General features: G+C 45.3%; 1 protein-coding gene across 1 annotated transcript in view; it reads right to left on the bottom strand.

The window, feature by feature from the left end:
* The window catches only part of Cdh13 (cadherin 13), a 1,006,804-nt gene that overhangs the window by 199,641 nt on the left and 786,981 nt on the right, over positions 1-20,182 (bottom strand). Inside the window, exon 7 of the mRNA XM_028752897.1 lies at positions 13,776-13,954. Within this exon, the coding sequence (XP_028608730.1) occupies positions 13,776-13,954 (179 nt within the window). The remainder of the gene's footprint in view (positions 1-13,775; positions 13,955-20,182) is intronic.

Raw genomic sequence — 20,182 nt, 5'->3', positions numbered from 1 at the left:
ATCTATCTATCTATCTATCTATCTATCTATCTATCTATCTATCTATCTATCTCAACTACCCACCCACACATGCATCAGTCCATCCATCCATCTATCCATCCACCCACCCACACATCTATCTATCTATCTATCTATCTATCTATCTATCTATCTATCTATCTTCTATCCATCCATCCATCTATACATTCACCTATCCTCCCACTCACCCACCCACCTTTGTATCCATTCCACTGAGCATGTGTGCCTGTATACTACGGCACAGGAGGTCAGAAAACAACTTGTGGGAGTCAGTTTGCTCTCTCTCTCATGTGGGTCCAAGAGAACAACTTTAGGTTGCCAGGGTTGGGATAACCTCCTTTACCCTCCACCAATCCCCTTGTTCTCATTGATTCTGTGTTGTATTCTATCTCTATGCTAACTGAAGAGAAAGCCTTCTGCCCACAGCTGCCTCAAACCCAGATGACCACAGGAAGAAGTAGAGGCCACCTAAGCTCAGTGACCTGGAAGAAGGCCACCTGGTCCATTTTTATTTTATTTTATTTGGTTGGTCTTACAAATATTTATTTTTGTATTTTTGAAATCTCACTCTTGAATATTGTATTTATATTATCTCAACCCCACATTTGTCCCTTTCTATATTCCCATGTCCCCTTGACTCCACTCCTTTTCAACTTTATGACCTCTTCTTTGTTACTGTTTTACACACACACACACACACACACACACGCACGCACGCACGCACACACTAATCTGATGAATCCATTCAGTGTTGGCCATATGAGCTAGTGTCTTATATATGACATGAAATCTACCCCCATGAACTCTTAACAATATGGTCACTTAAATGAACCCAGCATGATGATAACAAGAGATAGTATTCCAATACGGATGGGGAGTCTCACAAAGCCTCACCATCAGATAAAGACCTTTGGGCAATTAATGGCTGGTAGGAGAGGGAGAACCACTCTTTTCCAGAAATCTGCTCACTGATAGGCTGTCCAACCACAATCAGCCATCCCTACACTCAGTGACATATTGGGACCCCATCCTTACCACGGTGAGAATTGAAGCCCACATCCGGGCCAGAACAAACTTCATGCTCAAACTTCAAGGCATTTTACTTTCCTGTGTTGAAAGATGGCTCACTGTAGTGGTGAATTTGTTAAACCACTTTGGTTCCCAGCAGGTCCTGCATGTGCTGCACCCACCCAAGAGCTCTCCAGATTTTCAAATGAAAGACATACATATGTTGGTTAATTTTGATATGCCTTGACTAGCTCAAAGGCTGGGCATTTCTAATCCTCCCCAAGGCTAGCTTATATTTTCTTCCAGTATTTCTGGCCTAATATCTTCTTTTTTTTTTTTTGGTTTTTCGAGACAGGGTTTCTCTGTGTAGCCCTGGCTGTCCTGGAACTCACTCTGTAGACCAGGCTAGCTTCGAACTCTCGAACTCAGAAATCCGCCTGCCTCTGCCTCCCAAGTGCTGGGATTAAAGGCGTGCGCCACCACGGCCCGGGGCCTAATATCTTCTAAATCTGTGTTTTGTACTTGCTGCCCTGTTATCTTCTGGGCAACCTCCCCATCCCCCCCCAATAGAGCCGCTTTCCCTTTCCACCTACATTGCTGGATGAACTTTCTTTTGCAGCTCTTAAATTTGATCCTTCTCCCTCTGAGTCATGGCAATTTTCCTCTTTTTCCCCTCTTTCTCCATCTCTTACCCACACAATCTAAAAGTCCCAGCTCCATCTTCCTGCCCAACCAATGGTTATACGGCAATTCTTTATTATCAGTTAAAGCCAACTTGGGGCAGGAGCCCTCAAGTCTAGAAGCGCGGCTTTTGAGAGCTGAATGAAATAAGACAAAACATTAGAACCAATTCCCAACAGCTCACAGCCTGCTTTTTCTGTGAAGTCACCTCCCAGATGAACAGTGGTAGCATTGACCAAATGTAAGAGGGAAAACATCCATGGGTTATGGAGGTGAGACATCCAGGGCTCAGATTTCAGTGACCTTGGCATTCCCTCTGTGTAACTAGGGCTTCTCCATCCACCTTGAGAGATAGCCATCGAGAGTCAATTAAATGTGCAACACATAATTTTGTGCCTGACTTGTGTCACACACAGCAGAAAGCCAACAGACTCATTTCAGATTAGTTCTGATCATGGCTTCGAGGTCAAGCTCTAGATCTAAATGAAATGCCTGAGCCTGGTACAGGATGCCCTTTTCTGTCTCCAGGTGATTCTGGAAAATGCTAGGTTTCCTTCCCACTCTACAAGGGTTCCCTGTTGAGACTAAGGATGTGGGAACACACCCATATTACCCACTTCTCCTGTTTCCAGCCCCTGGTACTGCTGGCAATTCTAACGGCTTCTAAGTTTTGCTGAGAGAACTGGCCATCTCTGAGACTTCTTTCTTTCCTGTGGGGCTCTGCTCTGACAGACTCCTTCCCAGATGGACTCAACCCCAACTTTGATACTTCTGAGGGTTGATAAGCTGAAAAGTATTAAAGACATTTTAAATGGTCACACTAGCCACCTAAGTACCTATGGGGTAGTCTCAATGCTGCCCGCAGGTCCACGTCTGGACAGTACTCCATTTTATTATTCTTAGGTTGGACTCATTGTTTTAATGATTGCAATCTGACGTTGAGTCAAGATTTAATTATCCGAGGTTAATCTGTTTCTTAATAAGGAGGGAAACGGACTTTGCTGTCAAAAGAACGAAGGCAAGCACACTGTCCATGGCTTCGCTTCTTTTCAGATAATTGCTCGTCAGGGGGCAATAAATAACTGTGATTCAGTACATGGAGTGGCCCTCAGCTACAGACACATGGAGATAAGTGAGAATCAATATGTCAGGGCACCACTTTTCACCCACCTTGACTGGTGATCATTAAGGTCAGTATCTGTCAATTATGGCCTCTGGGTCAAAGCCAACCTGCTGTCTAGTTTTTGATTGCTCACATACTGAAAAAAAAAATGCACTTTTTTTTCTAACATTCTAAAATGGTTAGATCAATCCTGAAAGCACCGTGTAAGAGCCTCATCAATCGTTTTTAACATTTTTGAAAAAATTTAAACCTTTATTTTTATTTCTTTCACGTATGTTTATGTGGGTAGGTGAACTTGACGCAGGTGCACGTGATAGACAGGGGCATCAGAATTCCTTGGAGCTTTGGTTATAAGTGGTTGTGAGCTATCCAGTATGAGTGCTGGGAACTGAACCTGGGTCCTCTGCAAGAGCACTGTGTGCTCTTAACCACTGGGCCATCTATGAAGATTACTCAAGTCCGTAAATCCAGAAAGACTTATTATCTGGGTGTCAATAAAAATATTTGCTCATCTCTGAGTTGACAGAAGGTCTTAAATTTGCAGCCCTGCTGGCTGTTGAACATGACAGGACAGCACCAGGTCTCCTGAAGGTCTCCTAAGTAACAGTCTGATGGAGTCACATGCACATGAGGAAAAGTGTCAGCAGGGAGGTGCTCTCTAAAACCACTCGGGATGTAGCCCTGATCCCGGGAACTTGGAGATTTGTATTTGGAAGCCCTGTACTACTAGTTTGTGCTAGTTTGAGATGGAGGCTTTCTCCAAATGGCTTTATAGTGGAAACCAACCACAGCTTTGCTTGTCTAGGCTGAGACCACACTCACTAATGTTAAATCTGTAGTTGCACTCGGAGACACCCAGGCAGCTTGTCTCCTGATGTTGGGTTTCTCACTGCAGCAAGAACACAGCCTTGTCCCGTTTTGGTTTTGTTTTTTTTTTTTTCTCTACCACTTTACACCAGAACTCAGCCAGAAGGCCATCCTAAATTGGCAGACACCCCTCTAGACTGAAGCATTAATGGGAGGGGGGTTCAGAAGGCTGTCATTTAACCTCAGTAACCGGAAAACCTGTTCATGAAGAAAATCTGTAATAACTCACCAATCAGTTCTTGGCTGCTATGAGAACGGGATTGAAAAGAAAAAAAAACCACACTCTCTGAAAGAGATCACTTCTTCATTTTTTAAAAAAGACAACTCCACATACAGTGAGATGAAGAGGTTTAAGATGACAACTTACAACACCAGCTTACATCTGAAGCTTCTTTTATTTTAATGTACAAAGACCCAAAGGAAAACAAAGGGAAATGAAGAGAAAATTCCATGAATCAAAACATTTGTCAAAGTCCCAAAGATGAAGCTCCCTGAACGGCAAACCATGTCTTCATTTAACATATGCCACGAGCCTACTGGCTACCCAGTCACGTGACTACTGACTACCAGCCACGTGACTACTACCAGCCACGTGACTACTACCAGCCACATGACTACTGACTACCCAGCCACGTGACTACTGCCTAACCAGCCATGTGACTATCAACTACCCAGTGCTACCATGTACCCAGGAACAGGAGGCTCAAAACAGGCTGTTTATTAGTAGAAAACTACATGGCGGAATTGAGAGTCAAGGCGGAGTCCCCATCACCCTCCTTGATTAGTGAGGGAGCTCTGAGCCTCCATTTGATCCCTGAGCCTCCCATGTCTTTCTCATTGATGCCTCTTTGCTGGCTTTCATCATCTCTCTATCAGCGCAAGGAGCAAGTCAACACCCTGCAAGTGCCTCGATGAGCAGGGCGGGGTCTAACCGCTTCCCATTTATAGCTAGCTGGAGGCCATCCCCAGAAAGGCATCGGAAGCCCTTTGAGTTCCAGTACCAGTTTCCTGTCTTGTGTGGCGTCTCCAGGCCACTCCTTCTACCTTCAGCTTCCCCAGGTTTTCCCAGCTGCTCTTCCTACTACTAGGCTCGAAGTGCTGCGTCTCCACTTAGCCCTCTACTCTTTCCAGGGGATCAACACTAGAAGTGCCCTACCCTCTATGTCTGTGTTTGCTATCAGACTTCTGCTTCCAAACCAGGAGGGCTTCCATGGGCCCTACACGCTGCAGGTTCAGCAGGGATTTGAAAGCGTTTGCTAATCGCATCAACAATTATCTCCGAGCCTTGGGAACTCAGCGACCTTGGGTTTTCCCAGAAGAGAAAGAGCCTGCTCTATTCCCTGTTGCACAGACAGAGTCTAGGTTGACTTCCTGTGCATCATGGGAAGTCAACATGATTCAGGGTGGCTTCCTGTCATCACAATGGTGTTTCTCTCTCTCAATTGTTCCCATTAGCCTCTGAGAAAAGGATGGTGGGTATCCTCAATGTGGCAGGGAAGAAACTGGCCCCGAGGAAGCTGAATGAATGGATATTCACAGGAAACAAAAAGTCAAACCTGTTCTGGCCATTCTGTAAGTCGGACTGACTAGCATTCTTGTGGCTGGGGAGAGCTGGGGTGTCACAGGCTAGGAGCAAAGTTAACCTTGGGCTACCTTCAGTAGTCACTGTCATACTTCAGTAGTCATAGCCCAGCACTGTGAGTGACCTAGTATCCTGTGACTCCGGTAAATGTATAAAAAGGAAGCCCCAGAATGTCACCTGAGGCCTATGACAGAGTCATCCCTGCTTTGCTCTATCCCTCCCTGATGTTTCCAGAAGTGTATTTGAAAAGTACCTTGATTTATAATTTTATTTACCATAAAAACTTTATAAAACTGTCACTATGTTGGAACACGGAATCTGGGTTAATTTGAATCTGTGTTCCTGAGCCTTGGCCACTCGTATTTGGCTCTAGAATAAACTCTTTTTTTTATTCCCTTTGACACGAGAGCTGGATTTTTATGTGGAAGACAGTGCCTCTCTGCCCGTGGTTCCTGGCTTTCTGATCAGACTTGAGTTGAGCTGAAGTCATACTGGGCAGTTGGACAGAACAGTAGCTTTAGCTTAGTCAACCCACAGCTATAGAAGAGCAGTGGGGATGAAGGAGAGGCCGTTAGATGGACATAGAGGAGCAGTGGGGATGATGGGGAGGGTGTTAGATGCACTCGGGTCTCTGGAATCTGACGAGTGAAGAGAGAGAGGAAGGCATAGCCTGAGAGCCAGTGACCTCTTGTTTCTACAGAGAAAACATCATCTGTGGGAACCTGATGTTGCTGCAACTTCACGTCAGACCTCAGGGCTTGGCATCCCACCTCAGACCCATCCTGCTCCATTGTCTTTGCTGACACACGGAAAGAGCGCAATCTCACAGTGCAGTTCACCATCTGTGTTTCATTTGCAAGGATAATGTGTTATTTTAAAAATAATAAGACCATTTATTTACATCTGCTTTTTTTTTCCTTCCTCTATTTGCTCGGCAGCAGAGGGATAAAAAAAAATGGAGAAAATTATCCAAACAAAAATATTTATGAGTAAATAGCTTATAGGGATGGTGAGGCTGTGACTATCTAATTCTGGTCCCGCCCACCAGGGCAAACAAAGACAGTGCTCCTGGCAGCATGATTGAATTGTATGCAATTATCACCAATCTTTTAAACATGATAGTAACGAGAGAAGTATTAGCATAGATTAGAATGGACTCGAAACATTTATTTCCCCAAGAATATGACTACTGCTTCTAATTTTTATTCATGGAATGGAGGAGATGCTATCTCTTATTTTTTTGGGCAGCTTGATCTGATATCATTTTCACAATTTCCTTCATGTGTCTCTGGGAGGCAGCTACACGACAGTGAGATAACGCAGGTCATTCTAACCAAGCACACCATCCTCTTTGGACTTCAGGGTTTGCATCCAAATTCATCAACTACTTTTTTTTTTTTGCATGAAATAATCCATTGGGAACCTGGAGAAATGGCTTAGCAGTTAAGAGTGCTTGCTGCTCTGCCAGAGGATCATGGTTTAGTTCCCAACACCCATGAGAGGATGGCTCATAACTGCCTGTAACACCAGCTCTGGGGGAATCTGAGGCCCTCTGCTGAGCCTCTGAGGGAAACTGTACAGGTGACACACACACACACACACACACACACAACTAAATTTAAAAAAGGTATTTCCAGATCATTCTCTGTTTTCACTTTGGACACATGCTAGAACTGTCCAAATACCTCACAGCAGATAAATGCAAATACAACTAAAAGTAAACCCTTTACCACATGGGAAGAACTTCCAAATTTTCACATTTGGCCTAAAACTTTGGGCACTGATGAAATTTTAGGGAATCCCTTACCAGCTGCAAATAGAAAATCAAGACATTTCTGGGCCTATGATCTGGTTTAGTATGTGCATATTTCATAGGCACACGATCACCTGCCTAGATTATCTGCAAGATGATGCATTATAAAGAAGGCAAATTGAAACAAAGATGGGAAAGTACTCAGCTCGAACCCCTTGAGAAGACCAAGGGCTCTTCTGCAGGGAGGTTCTCTATTTAAGGGCCTCTTTTGGAAACTGTTTCTATTTGGGAAAAAAAAAATCCCTGACCATTAGGTGCTCTGAGTAGTTGCAAATTGTGTCCGTGTTCAGAAAAAGCTGGCAGATTCCAGCTGATGAATTCCATTCTAGAAGCCAAGATGATCAGCTAAATAGACCATTTATCAACCACAAGACCTTTATCTGATTTTATTTTGTAGTGCAGCCAGACATAGTTTAAAAACACAGACGGAGCTGTTAGAATGGAGTGGCTGAGTGTGGCCATAGAAGAGAAGAAAACGATGCCCCCGACGAACCCAATTTCAGTGAGTAGGATATATGGTTCTTACTTTCTACAAACATTTCCCTGAATATTTGAGTTGGAGGCACAGATTCCCACAGGCCTGCCATTTGCTATGTGGATCACTGGACTAGGCCTCAGGGAAATGCCTGGTGCAGCTCTTGGTACCAGGTAGGCATCAAATGCATACATTAGGCCGATAAATGATGGCACAGGGGTAGGACTAAGCTAGCAACTGGAATGAAATAACTTTGACTGTCTATGTAACTGGGCAGGAATGAGGACTAGGTAGCATGTTCTGAGATAATGCAAACTTAAGGAATATAGGTCATTTATATGCCTATCTGCCCACTTACCCGGTCATCATCTGTCTGTCTGTCTGTCTGTCTGTCTGTCCATCCGTCCATCCGTCCATCTATCCATCCATCCATGCATCACGACTTACCTTTATACATACCTACTCATGCATGCAGTTATCCATTAATCATCTGTACATTCATGTACCTGCTCATCCACCCATCCATCCATCCATCCATCCATCCATCTATCCATCCATCCATCCATCCATCCATCCATCCATCCATCCATCCATCTATCCATCCATCCATCCATCCATCCATCCATCCATCCACCCAAACACCTATCAATCCATTCAGCCAGCCAGCTACCCACTCATCCACCTATTCATCCACCAAACAGATTCTGGCTCTGTTACACATCTGATACCATACTTGGCCGTGAAGATAAGGATCCTTGTTTTAGAAACCATCATTTTGGTAGAATATCAGAGAAAGCAAACGCTCAAACTTGTAATGGAAAAATGTATCAGATTCCCAAGTGCAACCTGGGCTCTACTGACACAGAGCTTCCAATCTGGAATAGTTATCAGTGGCTTCACGGAAGTCACCAATCTCACAAGTCAGCTGTGCCTCCCCCTCAGTCTTCTCTTTTAACTTAACAAGTAGCTTCTACCTCATACTAAGAGCTAGAGACATGCCAGGGAGCAGGCAGAAAGAAACCACTTCCTCCATGGAGCATGGAGACAGAGGCTCCATTTAGACTGATTAAGGTGTCCTGGGGAGTGAGGAGGAAGCAGAGAAGGATGTTCAGCCATATGTAGTGGATTGAAGGCCACCTCCTCACTGCCGTACCTCACTGTCCTCATGGTGCCCTCAATGAGAAAGCTAGTCACAGAAACAGTGAAGACAAATAAGCAGGTTCCAAACACTTTCTCAGCGTGTGATACCTCCTCTGAGGTGCCAGCTCATCTGTCTCTTTCCGGAGCAAATACTTCCGGCTGGCTCCTCTTTGGAAGATGGCTTTGTGGTAGGAAACACACCACATGGAAAATCAATGTGACTTTGCTATCAACTGAGCTCACAGGAGCCAAAGATTTAGAGTCTCCACTCTAGATAAGCTAGTGATGTATACTACCTTTGTCTCTTCATGGGTCGGGGCTGAGGAACTGAGGAGCTGGGAGCAATGGGAGAGCAGTGGCTCTCAAAGGGGTTCTGATCCATCTACCCCTGTCATTGTCAACACAGGCACATACCCACCCAACCACCCACATATACATACAGGCACACATACACACATAGACATACACACAGACACAGACAGACAGACATACACACATATACATACACAGGGACACACACAGACATAGACATACACACACCTACAGACAGATATACACACATATACATACACAGGGACACCCACAGACATGTATGCATGCACCCCCCATGCACATACATGCACACACATACACACATAGACATACACACAGACACATACATAGACATATACACAGACACACACAGACAGACATACAGAAATATGCATATACAGGAACACACAAACAGATACACAGACATGTACACATAGACACTTGAGATCCTTTTAGAGAAGTCAAGCTAAACTCACATCAGAGTTCCTAGGTCTCACATGAAGGTTTTCTTTTCTTGTTTTTGAAATACTTTTAAAATAATTGTTCTATGTGTTTATAAAGGTTTTTTTTTTTTTTTTTTTTTTTTTTTTTCTTTTTCTTATTTTTTTTTGCTTTGCCTACAAGTATGTCTGTGGCCCCATGTGTGTGTCTGGCTCCTGAGGTCTGAAGAAGACATCTGGATTCCCTGGGACAGATGTTACCAGTGGTTGTGAGTCACCATGTAGGTGCTGGGACTTGAACCCAGGTCTTCTACAAGAGCAGCCAGTGCTTTTAACTGCTAAGCGATCTCTCCAGGCCTTCCCCTACTTTTAACAACAACAACAACAACAAACTTCTGTGAGGATGTATGTGAACCTTTGTCAGTGTATATGTGTATAGGCTGAGGAATAACCCATCTATTTCCTTTGAGACAGGCTCTATGTGGGCCCAGAGCTCATCAATTAGGCTGGACTGGCCAGCAAATCCCAGCAATCCTCCTGTCTCTGCCTCTGTAGAGCTGGTGTTGCAATATATGCTGCCACATGCTGCTTTTTAGACATGAGTTCTGGGAATCGAACCCTGGCCCTCATGTTTTGGAGGTAAGCGCTTTCCCCGCTGAGCCCTCTCTCAGGCACCAAAGCATTTTCTTGAAAGAGAATCCTGAACAGCTAGCTGGCTAAACATACCTAGAATAGCAAGCCTTCTCAGTAGAGCTCTCTGGGAATAAAACTGACATGGATGTCCACCCTCCGGCTGAAGGGACCTAACACGAGAAGCTTAAGAGAGTAGCTGAGCCCAGTAAGATTAAGATATGGTGAGCCAGGGAATTTGAACGTGACGGGTAGTTCCTGTCTCTTTAAAGAGCCAGAGCAGCAGCTTCGTGGGCTCAGCAGCTGGGTGCAGCATTCCTGCTCAGCTCACATGCTGAAGCCGCAGAGATTTCTTTCCTCCAGATTGTGGTTATGTTGCCTGCCTCAGCACTGAACTCTGGAAACCCCCATAGAACTGACACTTGTCATTCATTGTCTTTGATTTTCCCAATTTCAGTTCAATTGAATTCCTACTTTTTGGGGCTGCTTGTATACTGTGGCTTGGAATACTTAATTCAGCTCTGTGATGATATACTTGTCGCCACTCAACAAGAGCCACAGAGCTTCAGACCCTCTGTGTGTCCCCCACATAAACTTTAAGAATGTTGTATAGGGATTCTTTTTTTTTCTTCTCTAAAACAAAGAGCTGCTGATTGTGTGGGCAAAATCACATTATTTGGTCCTGCCTCCCTCAGAAGAAAAGATGGTAAGGACCTTTGGAGGGCTTAGGATTACAGGAAGGCTGGTTGTGTGTGTGTGTGTGTGTGTGCACATATATATGCATGTGTGTATGTCTGTGTGTATTTGTGTTTGTATATTCCTATATTTGTGTGTGTCTACATGTGTGTGTCTGTGTGTGGATACATGCTTGGTAGGTGAACAGTAGGGAATCACACTGGGAAGCCATCAATCATCCTCAAAGACAAAAGAAATACCAGTCAGGGTAGATGGCTCAGCAGGTAAAGTGCATGCCTCGTAAGCTTAGGACCTGAATAGTTTAGATCCCTTTTAACCATGGAAAAGCCAAACACAGTGTGGTCCATGTCTGTAATCCTAAGTCTGGGAAAGAAGGACAGGCAGATTACAGGGACTCATTGGCTGGTAAGTCTGGCTGTGACAGTAAGGTCTGTGTTTCAGAGAGAGACCCCATCTCTAACAAAAATAAGCAGTAGAGGAAGACACCAGCATCTGATGCTGACTTCTGAGCTCCTCACGCCTGTGTGCACATGTATGAGCACACCTACCCACAGGCATGCTTGTGTATGCACACACAATATAGTAGCCATGGAAACAAGGAGGGTTGAGAAGAGAATGGGAGAATGAAGTCAAGGGAAAGGATTAAGATTTTCTACTCTCCTTGTTTGTAAGCCAGAAACAATTACATTTTAAAAGTGGCCACCACAATTTAACATGAGTTTCTCCTTTTCTCTCCCTTCTTGTAATTTCCCATGCTAACCTTCAGTGTTTTAGCCCTCAAGCATAAATCTTCTTGGGGCCATTTCAACTCAACACACCTCTCTCCGTCTGTCAATGAGAGTACAATTAGAACTGTCATGGTCCTCGGACTACACTTGGCTGTGAAGAGCCAAACATTCGCAGACTGCAGTCTTTAATTTCTAATGTATGATCTAGGCTAACAGAACTTTCTGGACTTACGGTATGGTATTCTAGGCCATCGCTGTATGTCATCAGCTTCTGCTAGCTACCTGTGACCACTGAGCCCCAGAAAGGGTGGGCATGACCCAGAAACTGACTTTTTACAGCTTCATTTCAATGAATCTAAAGTTTAAGTTTAAGCAGTGACCCCTTCTTTTTCAATGATATGACATTAGGCCAGCAGATGCTTCAATGAGACAGGAAGTATGTGCTCTGGTGTGGGATGGCTCATGTGTGAACTTAGAAACTAGGAATGAATCAGACTCGGGGAATAGGGTAGAGTTTTAGGGGAGCCTAATCCAGAATCTTACAAGACCCAAGGAAAAGCTAAGAAAATGGAGATGAGAAGACATCTAAGCCTTGGATGGCTTCATTGGGAACACTGAATGGAAAATGGACCGTGTTGAGCCCATTGAGGAAGGCTGGCAATCACAAGATGGCATCCACCAACCTAAGACATAAGTACATGGCTTTTGATAATGCATATTCCACGACGGGTAAGGAAGGTATTCTTGTCAGAATAACCTAAGACAGGCTCAGTCTGGTTTATGCAATAAAAAAGGTGGAGATGTGGAGAGCTTTTAGGGCTGCTTGGCAGGAATCTGACATTGGCCAAGGACAGGGAAATGGACTGTAGGCAGGAATCTGACATTAGGCTAGAACAAAGAAGTAACTTCAGGCAGAAATCTAAATCCTAGGCTAGAACAGAGAAGTAATTACAGGCAGGAATCTAAATCTTAGAACAAAGAAGTAGGCTTCAGGCATGAAAATGACTTTGGGCTAGGACAGGGAAGTTGGCTCAGATATGTTGGTCATCCTGATAAACCCTTAGAAGTAGTGATCACAGAAGTGATCACAAAACTCTGTTTATTGTCCTGCATGTTCTTTGATTATCTGAGTTTATTGTCTTGGTTGTTCCTTGACTATTTGCATCTGTTGTATTGATAGTTCCTCAACCTAGAACTGACTTTAATACTTGCATGTAATTTAAACAGTGAAAAGGCAAAAAAGGAGGAGGAGGGATGGAATAGGGGAATAATGGAGGGGGGATGGGGAAAAGTGATAACATCTGAAATGTAAATAAATAAAATATCAATAATAAAAAAAGAGGTATCTGGAACAAGGGGCCGCATTACCAGATCAGCTCACAGGTAGAGGGAGGGCAGGAGATGGATGAGAGCCCGTAGTCAGCTTCTGTGTAGTGTGTGACTTCACATGAGCTATTGGGTGGACCTGGAACTCAGGAAAAGATTGGGCCACGTTGGGTGGAAGTGGTGGTGGTGCACACTTAATCCAACATATAAACAAGGACTGTGCACAGGCTCAGTTCATACGGGGCTTTATCTGACCATTGCATCTTCCAAGACAAATGGTGTGAATGGAAATTAGGACAAAGGCTTCTCAGATGTCTCATTTTCAGAAGACTTTAAAATAGGAATCAAAAGAAAAAAAAAAGAAATATATTGAAATGTTTTGTTAGGGCCCCTAATTCTAAAAGCTTTTTAAAACAATGGGTAAAAGAGCAAAAAAGCCAATAATGGGGTCTAACCGAGGCTCAGAGCATCTCTGCATGAGAACATGTGACTTGAGGGATGGATGATTTTTCTGAGGGTTTATAGGGTAAAGGGCAGAGAGGGCAGGGAGGGAGAGGGTAGAACACATGGATAGAGCTGCCTGACTGTACCAAGGAAAGCCTGGGTAATCTTGGGAAGAGCTAGGTTCTTTCTTCCCCTCCCCAACGTGACCCTCCCTTCCCTTCTACAGGGTCCAGAACCTCAAGAGTCTGCAGAGTGGATGGATGGATCTTCTGGTGGAAAGACTAGAAATAACCAGGGCTTCCCAGCCCTTCAGAGTGCTTGGCTGGGTCACCTCCCAACCCATTTATCTTTAGAGATCTGACCACCGTGCTGTGTGTAAACGTCTCGTCCCTGCCTTTACAGTCTCGAGTGCCCTTGACTCCCGTATGTTTCCTTCTTTGGGGAGCCGTGCTCTGTTCTCACAAAGAAGAAAACAGAATCCTTTCAGCTCACCTCCCGGTCCAGCAGTGCAGGTGACACCACGGTGACAATGTCTCCTTTCTCGGGATCGATGTAGAACATGTTAGGAGATGGCTTGTCAGGCGTCTGCTGACGGATGTTGTACCGCAGGAGAGCATTGTCAGTGGCCGGGTCATCTGCATCAAACGCTGTCATCCGCATCACTGTGGTCCCTAAGGAGGGAAGGGCCAAAGGGTAGGAGACGGTTATCAAAGGGGCAGGATGGTCAGGGCCTCTCCCCCATGGGCAATGGTGAGGGAATAGCCTGCCAATCACTCTTAGAATTAAAAAGACAAATCATTTCCCGAGCTCTGCTTTTCCTGCCCGTTCCATCACATTAAAGGGCCTGAAATACAGAAAAGAAAGCTCCCCTGTTCGGCGGAGTGACAGCTTAATTTTTCCTTCTGCTGATGTGCGATTTATTTTTACGGGCTTCCATTGCATTTTGGATGCGGCTCCGTGACAACAGCTTTTAAAACTCTTATGGGATGCCTGCCCGTGCCTGGGACAGGTGGTGGGGAAATAGAAGCACAAAGGGGGTCGTTCATACATAATAGCATCCTGGAGCTCAGAGAGAGACAGACACAAAGGGGCAGAAATCATTAGCAGAGGGGGGCAAAGAGTGCCTTCCTCTAGCCCAGGCTCAGAGAAGGTTCCTGATGCAGCTACCCATGGGGTGAGGAGGTACGTGCGAGGTAAGGGATAAAGGCCTTCGAGGGAAAAGCTACACCAGGAAAAGAGGACATGGAGAATTTTACATGAACACCGCTAGACAGCCGCCACCCTCAGGTACTTGAAGATATAGAGAGGATGGTGACATGGTACAGCCTTGCCAAGACAAGCAGGAGACATGAGCACAGGACCTCCTTCCATGAAGAAACAGATAGACTGCATGGCAATGCCTGGGCTGGTAGTTTGTCATCTTTTGTGAGGGTCTTGCGCACACACAGCTAATATGAAGGGGAACCAGGATGTTGACTTACAAGGACAACTGGGCTTCACTGAGTAAAAGGAATACATTTGTCTTCTTGATCTCTACCCTTGAGAGAGCTCATGTCAAGTAGTCTGCACAAGGAGGCTCATGGGTAGACTCTCTGTGGTGGCAGGAAATCTGGAATCACCTAGCTATCTAGCAACAGGGGGCTCAATAAGAGGATAGCATTCATGTATGATAAAACACTTTGAAACTGTTTGGGGGCGGAGCTGATGTGGACAACCATGGACAACGTTCCAGGTCACACCATCAGATAAAACACATTGGGTTGACGAGCAACTCATACGCCACTTGTGTGAACATCCTTGCCATGGAAACTCCCGCAGCAGGCGTGCATGGTGCAGGCACTATCTGCAGCTATGGAGAACGGAAGGTTTGCCACAGTGACGCCTCCCATGGGCCACACTGGTTAAATCTGAGGACAGAGAGGGGAATGGGGTTGGGCTGGTCATGAGGGAACAAGGTTAGTCTAATCTGTCATGCTCTCACAGAGTGGATGCAACTATTCCACAACTGAAACTTAACTTTCAGAGTAGTGTAATTATGAACGCCAATAGTAATGTGGCCTAGAACCCAATCAGACAGATACGGGTACTTATCCTGATGATTGTTGAGCATTGTGACATTGCTCAGGGTGATGTACCCAACCAGGACTGTTACCTGAAGTGACCTAAATGGCAGGAAAACTGTAGCTTCCAGTAGAATAGTGCCGATATTAAAAAAAAAAATCTAGAAGCTAAAAGGAAACATTGAGTTTATTGAACTCACCCAGGATCCCCCAAAATTTTTTTTTTAGCTTACGTGTTCCTCTTATCACCAAAGCTAGAACACTGATTTACTTTCCCACAATTAATCAGAGTCAGATTTTTAACCATTAAGTCTGAGTGGTCAGGTTACTAAGGGGACCTTAGTCACTCTAGAGGTTGGAGTTTTGATGAACGTCACCCATGTTGCCATCAGCTGTGTGTTGCAAGGTGCATCCTACTCCGTATCTTATTTCTTTGCCTTTGAAATATTGTGGAGAAAATATGGGGTCCAGCGTACCTATGGGACATTCTCGGCAGAAGCAGATCCCTACTTCTGCCCCAGATGTTGGAAGATCGTGTTAATTATGCATGCTAAACACACTGTGAATGAAATGGGCATCTCCTACCCAAGTGACTCTATACAGTCATGCTCAGCCCACTGAGCTGGTACCTCGCTAACCTCGGTAGAGAGGGCCACCCAAGACTCTCTGCATAACCGCCTGACAGATCTCAAGCCTGAGATCTCATCCAGGAGCATATGAACTCCTTTTGGCTGAAGGCAGAGAAGGAACTTTGCCCTCATCAATTCTTCACCAACATCTCAGGTTAAGTACACTTGACACAGTAGGCCTCCCTTGGCTAGTGTCTGCTGAACGCCTAAATGATCGAAACTGTTCACTAATCTTCATTTAATTGAAGTCATAGCTGAAGGAAAAAAAAAAAGAAAGTAGAGAAACGAAGTCTTCGTGGCCTGGGGACTCACGCGTGCGTCTGGATGATTAGGGGAGGTAGAAAAGACTCTGGGTGAAGCATCTCGGTGTGCACTGGAATGCTCATTCTGGGCATCTTCTTGGCTCTCAAAGAGTCGATCAGAGGAGGGAGCCACATTTACTCTGAGATAGCCCCACAGGTACACAGAAAATGCCTACACTTTAATCAATTGTTGGGAAATAAGAAAGACTGGCTCAGAGCCCTCCCTTTGTCTTCTCCCAGGTATAGCAGATACATAGCTCACTTTTCTTCTTAGGAGATTCCACTTCTGTTCTACTCCACGCAGCATAGAAGGACAGACCTGCTGAGGTTTTAGTGTGAGATGTCACCTACAGGCTTATGTGTTCACCATGCACCAGGTCCCCAGCTGACAACACTGTTTTGGGAGATTGTGCAAACTTTGGGAGGTGGAGCCTTGTTGGAGGAGGTGGGCCACTGGCGTTGGCCCTTGAACCTGCTTCCCACCCACTCTCTGCTTGGGTTCCACCTATATTTGAGGAGTCCCAGTTGCATGATCCTGCCACCATAGACTTGTGTGTTGCCATGTCGTCTCTGCTGCCATGGACTGTTCTCCCTAAAACCACGAGCCAAAGTAACCGGCCCCGCCCCCCAGCCCCTGGACTCTTTCAGTTGCTTCTTGTCAGATATTTGGTCAGAGCAATGAGAAAAGTGACTAATACAATTATCTTGGATTGGACACACACACACACACACACACCACAAACACACAAACACACAAACACACACACACACACACACACACACACACATACTTCAATGTGCTAAGCCCTACCGGCGTATGTTTGAGCTCTGTAATGATTCAATTTGTCTTATAAATCGTCTCAGTTCCTCATCCACCAGTGTGCAGTATGTTCAACTACACACTTGCCTACAACTGGGCTTTGTTTTAATTCAACTGACCAGAGCTGTAGTCCTGTCTGTAGAGGAGAGTAGCTGGCCTCTTGCCCAACTTGCCTTGGCAGTTATTCATAAATACGTACCAATCACCAGCCGGACTCTGCTCTCGGTTTGAGGTTCCTTCAGGAACTGAGCCCAGTGGTCATAGACAACCCCAAGGTTAACAGCTGCATCTGTGTGGATGTCCCCACCGTCTGTGGAGATACCTTGGCCTCAGCTCTGTCCCAGTTCATGTGTCCTGGACTCCAGGAAGAATCCATTCCCCACCAGCCTGACAGCCCCCTGCCATGCTTGTCTTGTGTGGCATGTGTTTCTGGATGACAGGGAAAGGCTAATTACACAATAGACACACACATTGGCTTCTTCACAAAATCCTTCTCTGTCTTTTCCCGTCACGACATTCAGAGTGTCAAAATAAGTGATAATCACCCTGTCACTCCCAGAGTCAGACAACCCAGCAGTAGCCCTCCGGAGAAAAATGAAAGAATTACATGTTGGTGGTCAAGAGTCTGAAGTTAGCCAGTTATTTTCTGTCATAGAAGAAAACAGCTGCCAACCTTGCTAGGCTGAAAATAACGGTGGCCGTCCTGATTCGGGCAGAGAGCCCCTTCCTCTCCACTGCACATCTCTGATGGAGGAGATTCAGGGTCGGGTCTCTGGTGTCTTAACGATATGAACACATCTGAACTTGTTTTTCTGTGACTGTGAGTCTACAAGCTCCTGCCAACAATGGACTCCTTCCAGCTGGCCTGGGGGGGGGGGCAGGGCTCTAAAAGATGCCCCAGTGTGCACTGCATGTGGCATTCTTTCATTTTTTGGAAATTTTTAAAATATTTTGTTTATCATTTGACAATTTCACACATATATACCTTGACCCTATCTATGCCCAGGCTCCCCTCACCATCGCTGGACACCACCGAGCACCTGTATTCCCATCAGGTCCTCTCCCGTTCTTTTCCATGTTGAATCCAACGGTGCTGCCTCTGGGCTCCTGACTGCTCTCGTGTTGGTCTTGCCCTGGTCATCGTAACTATAGTGAGCTCACAGATGTAGCAGCCATGTTATATCCGGATTATCCTGGTGCTCCTACCAGTACTGGCTCCTCACTTCCTTTCCTATCTCTTCCATGGCATTCCCAGAGCCCCGGGGGAGGGAGGGAAGTAAAGATACCCCAGTTAGGGCTGAGCACATAACCCTTAATTATTCTCATTCCGTGATATACATATATATGTATATGTATATGTATATGTATATGTATATGTATATGTGTGTGTGCATGTGTGCATGTATGTATATATGTATATATGTATATATGTATATTTATATAGTTTCTAAATTTGTTTGGCCACCAAGCATCACAGGTGTTTAGGTCTTTATACTGTATTTCCAGGAGTGAGGCAGGGACAGCTGTAGGCCTTACAGGGGCTGTGCAATGCTAAGACATGTGAACAGAGCCAGGAGATGTTGCCAAGTAAACTTCTTGTGTGTCACAAAACGGCACACACACACACAGATACAGACACAGACACACAGAGACACACACAGAGACACACACACAGGCACACACACTTCATGGGATTTCCCCGACTTTCTCCTCTCTATCATAAAGTGTTGCTTCCATAGACACACTGTCTCCTATTCACAGCATGGCCTTTTGGAGGTATATGGAACATTGTAGTATTTAATATCTTTAACCCTGTTTAATGACAGTTCACTCTCCTTACATATAGGGCAAATCCAAGAAAGATGTAAGCTTTAATGGTGTGCATGTGTTTGTGTGTGTGCACGCACACACATATTTATAACTATCCTAGGATAACTATGGGTACCATTCCTTAGGCACTAACCACTTTTTTTGGAGATAGGGTTTCTCACTGGCCTGGGGCCCTAAGATTACTCTATGCTGGAGAGTCCAGCAGTGTGGTGCAGGCAGTTACAGACCTTAGAGGGTATATGAGGTCATGGGACCCGTATGTCTCTGCCTTCCTAGCCCTGGGATTTAAGTATGTGCCTCTCTCCCACACCTACCTTTTTAAAAACATACCTTCTGGGGCTGGAACTCAGGGCCTCATGCTTGCAAGGCAAGCACGTAACCATCTGAGCCATCCCCCCACCCCCCAGCCCTAGTATTATTTCTGATGACCACACTTTAGAGTTCAATTTGGAGAGGCACATTGCTCAGGGAAATGTTGACAGGGTATACCTTGTGGGACCAGACCCCTTGGAATCTAGCTCATGCTTTCTCTATGACTAGGCTTGTGAGGGATGTACACACATAGCTCTCCTTCCTGTGGTCTCAGCATCTCCGAGAACATGGGAACTGACGTGTAAATTGTTGAGTGATAAGAATATGAAAGATAACCACTCAGCCTGCTGGGTACCACTCAGCCTGCTGGGTACCACTCAGCCTGCTGGGAACCCAGAAGATGCTCATGTTCCACACTGCCCGTGTTCCTGGAAAGCCACGCCAAGTAAGGAAGCATAAGTGACATCTTAGAGAGCTGTCAATGGTGTCCTGTTTCCAGTTGATTTGTATCTATCTCAGGGCTGCTTTGATGATATGTACATACAAGCCATCCCCCCCTAACTGGATTTCAGGAGTGTTTGCTCATTACCCTCAATGCTTTCCTGGCAGGTGTGTTGGGAGAAGGAGGTTGGCTCCCTGGCCTAGGGTGAAGGGCAGAGGGAAGATTTCACAGTGGCGGGAAAAAGAGGAGGAGATGGGATGGAGGCTGGGGGAAGCAGCTGTTCATATCCGTCCCCTCTGGCCCTTGATCATTATCCGGGGATTGTCATTTACCAACACAGTCACCTCCCACAGTTTTCCGGTGGTGGTAGACAGGGAGAGTTTGGAATGATGTGAGTTTTCATGAAGAGCTCTCAATGACTTTGGTTCCTCTTTTGATGGCAGTACTGTCTCAATGACCTCAGTGTGTAGCCTTCAGTGTCTAGGCACCAAGTCAGGGATGATA

Source organism: Grammomys surdaster, unplaced genomic scaffold (assembly GCF_004785775.1).
Source record: "Grammomys surdaster isolate TR1022 unplaced genomic scaffold, NIH_TR_1.0 128, whole genome shotgun sequence".
Taxonomy (NCBI): domain Eukaryota; kingdom Metazoa; phylum Chordata; class Mammalia; order Rodentia; family Muridae; genus Grammomys; species Grammomys surdaster.
The sequence above is the reverse complement of the archived record's forward strand: the minus strand, read 5'-3'. Positions and strand labels throughout refer to the sequence as shown.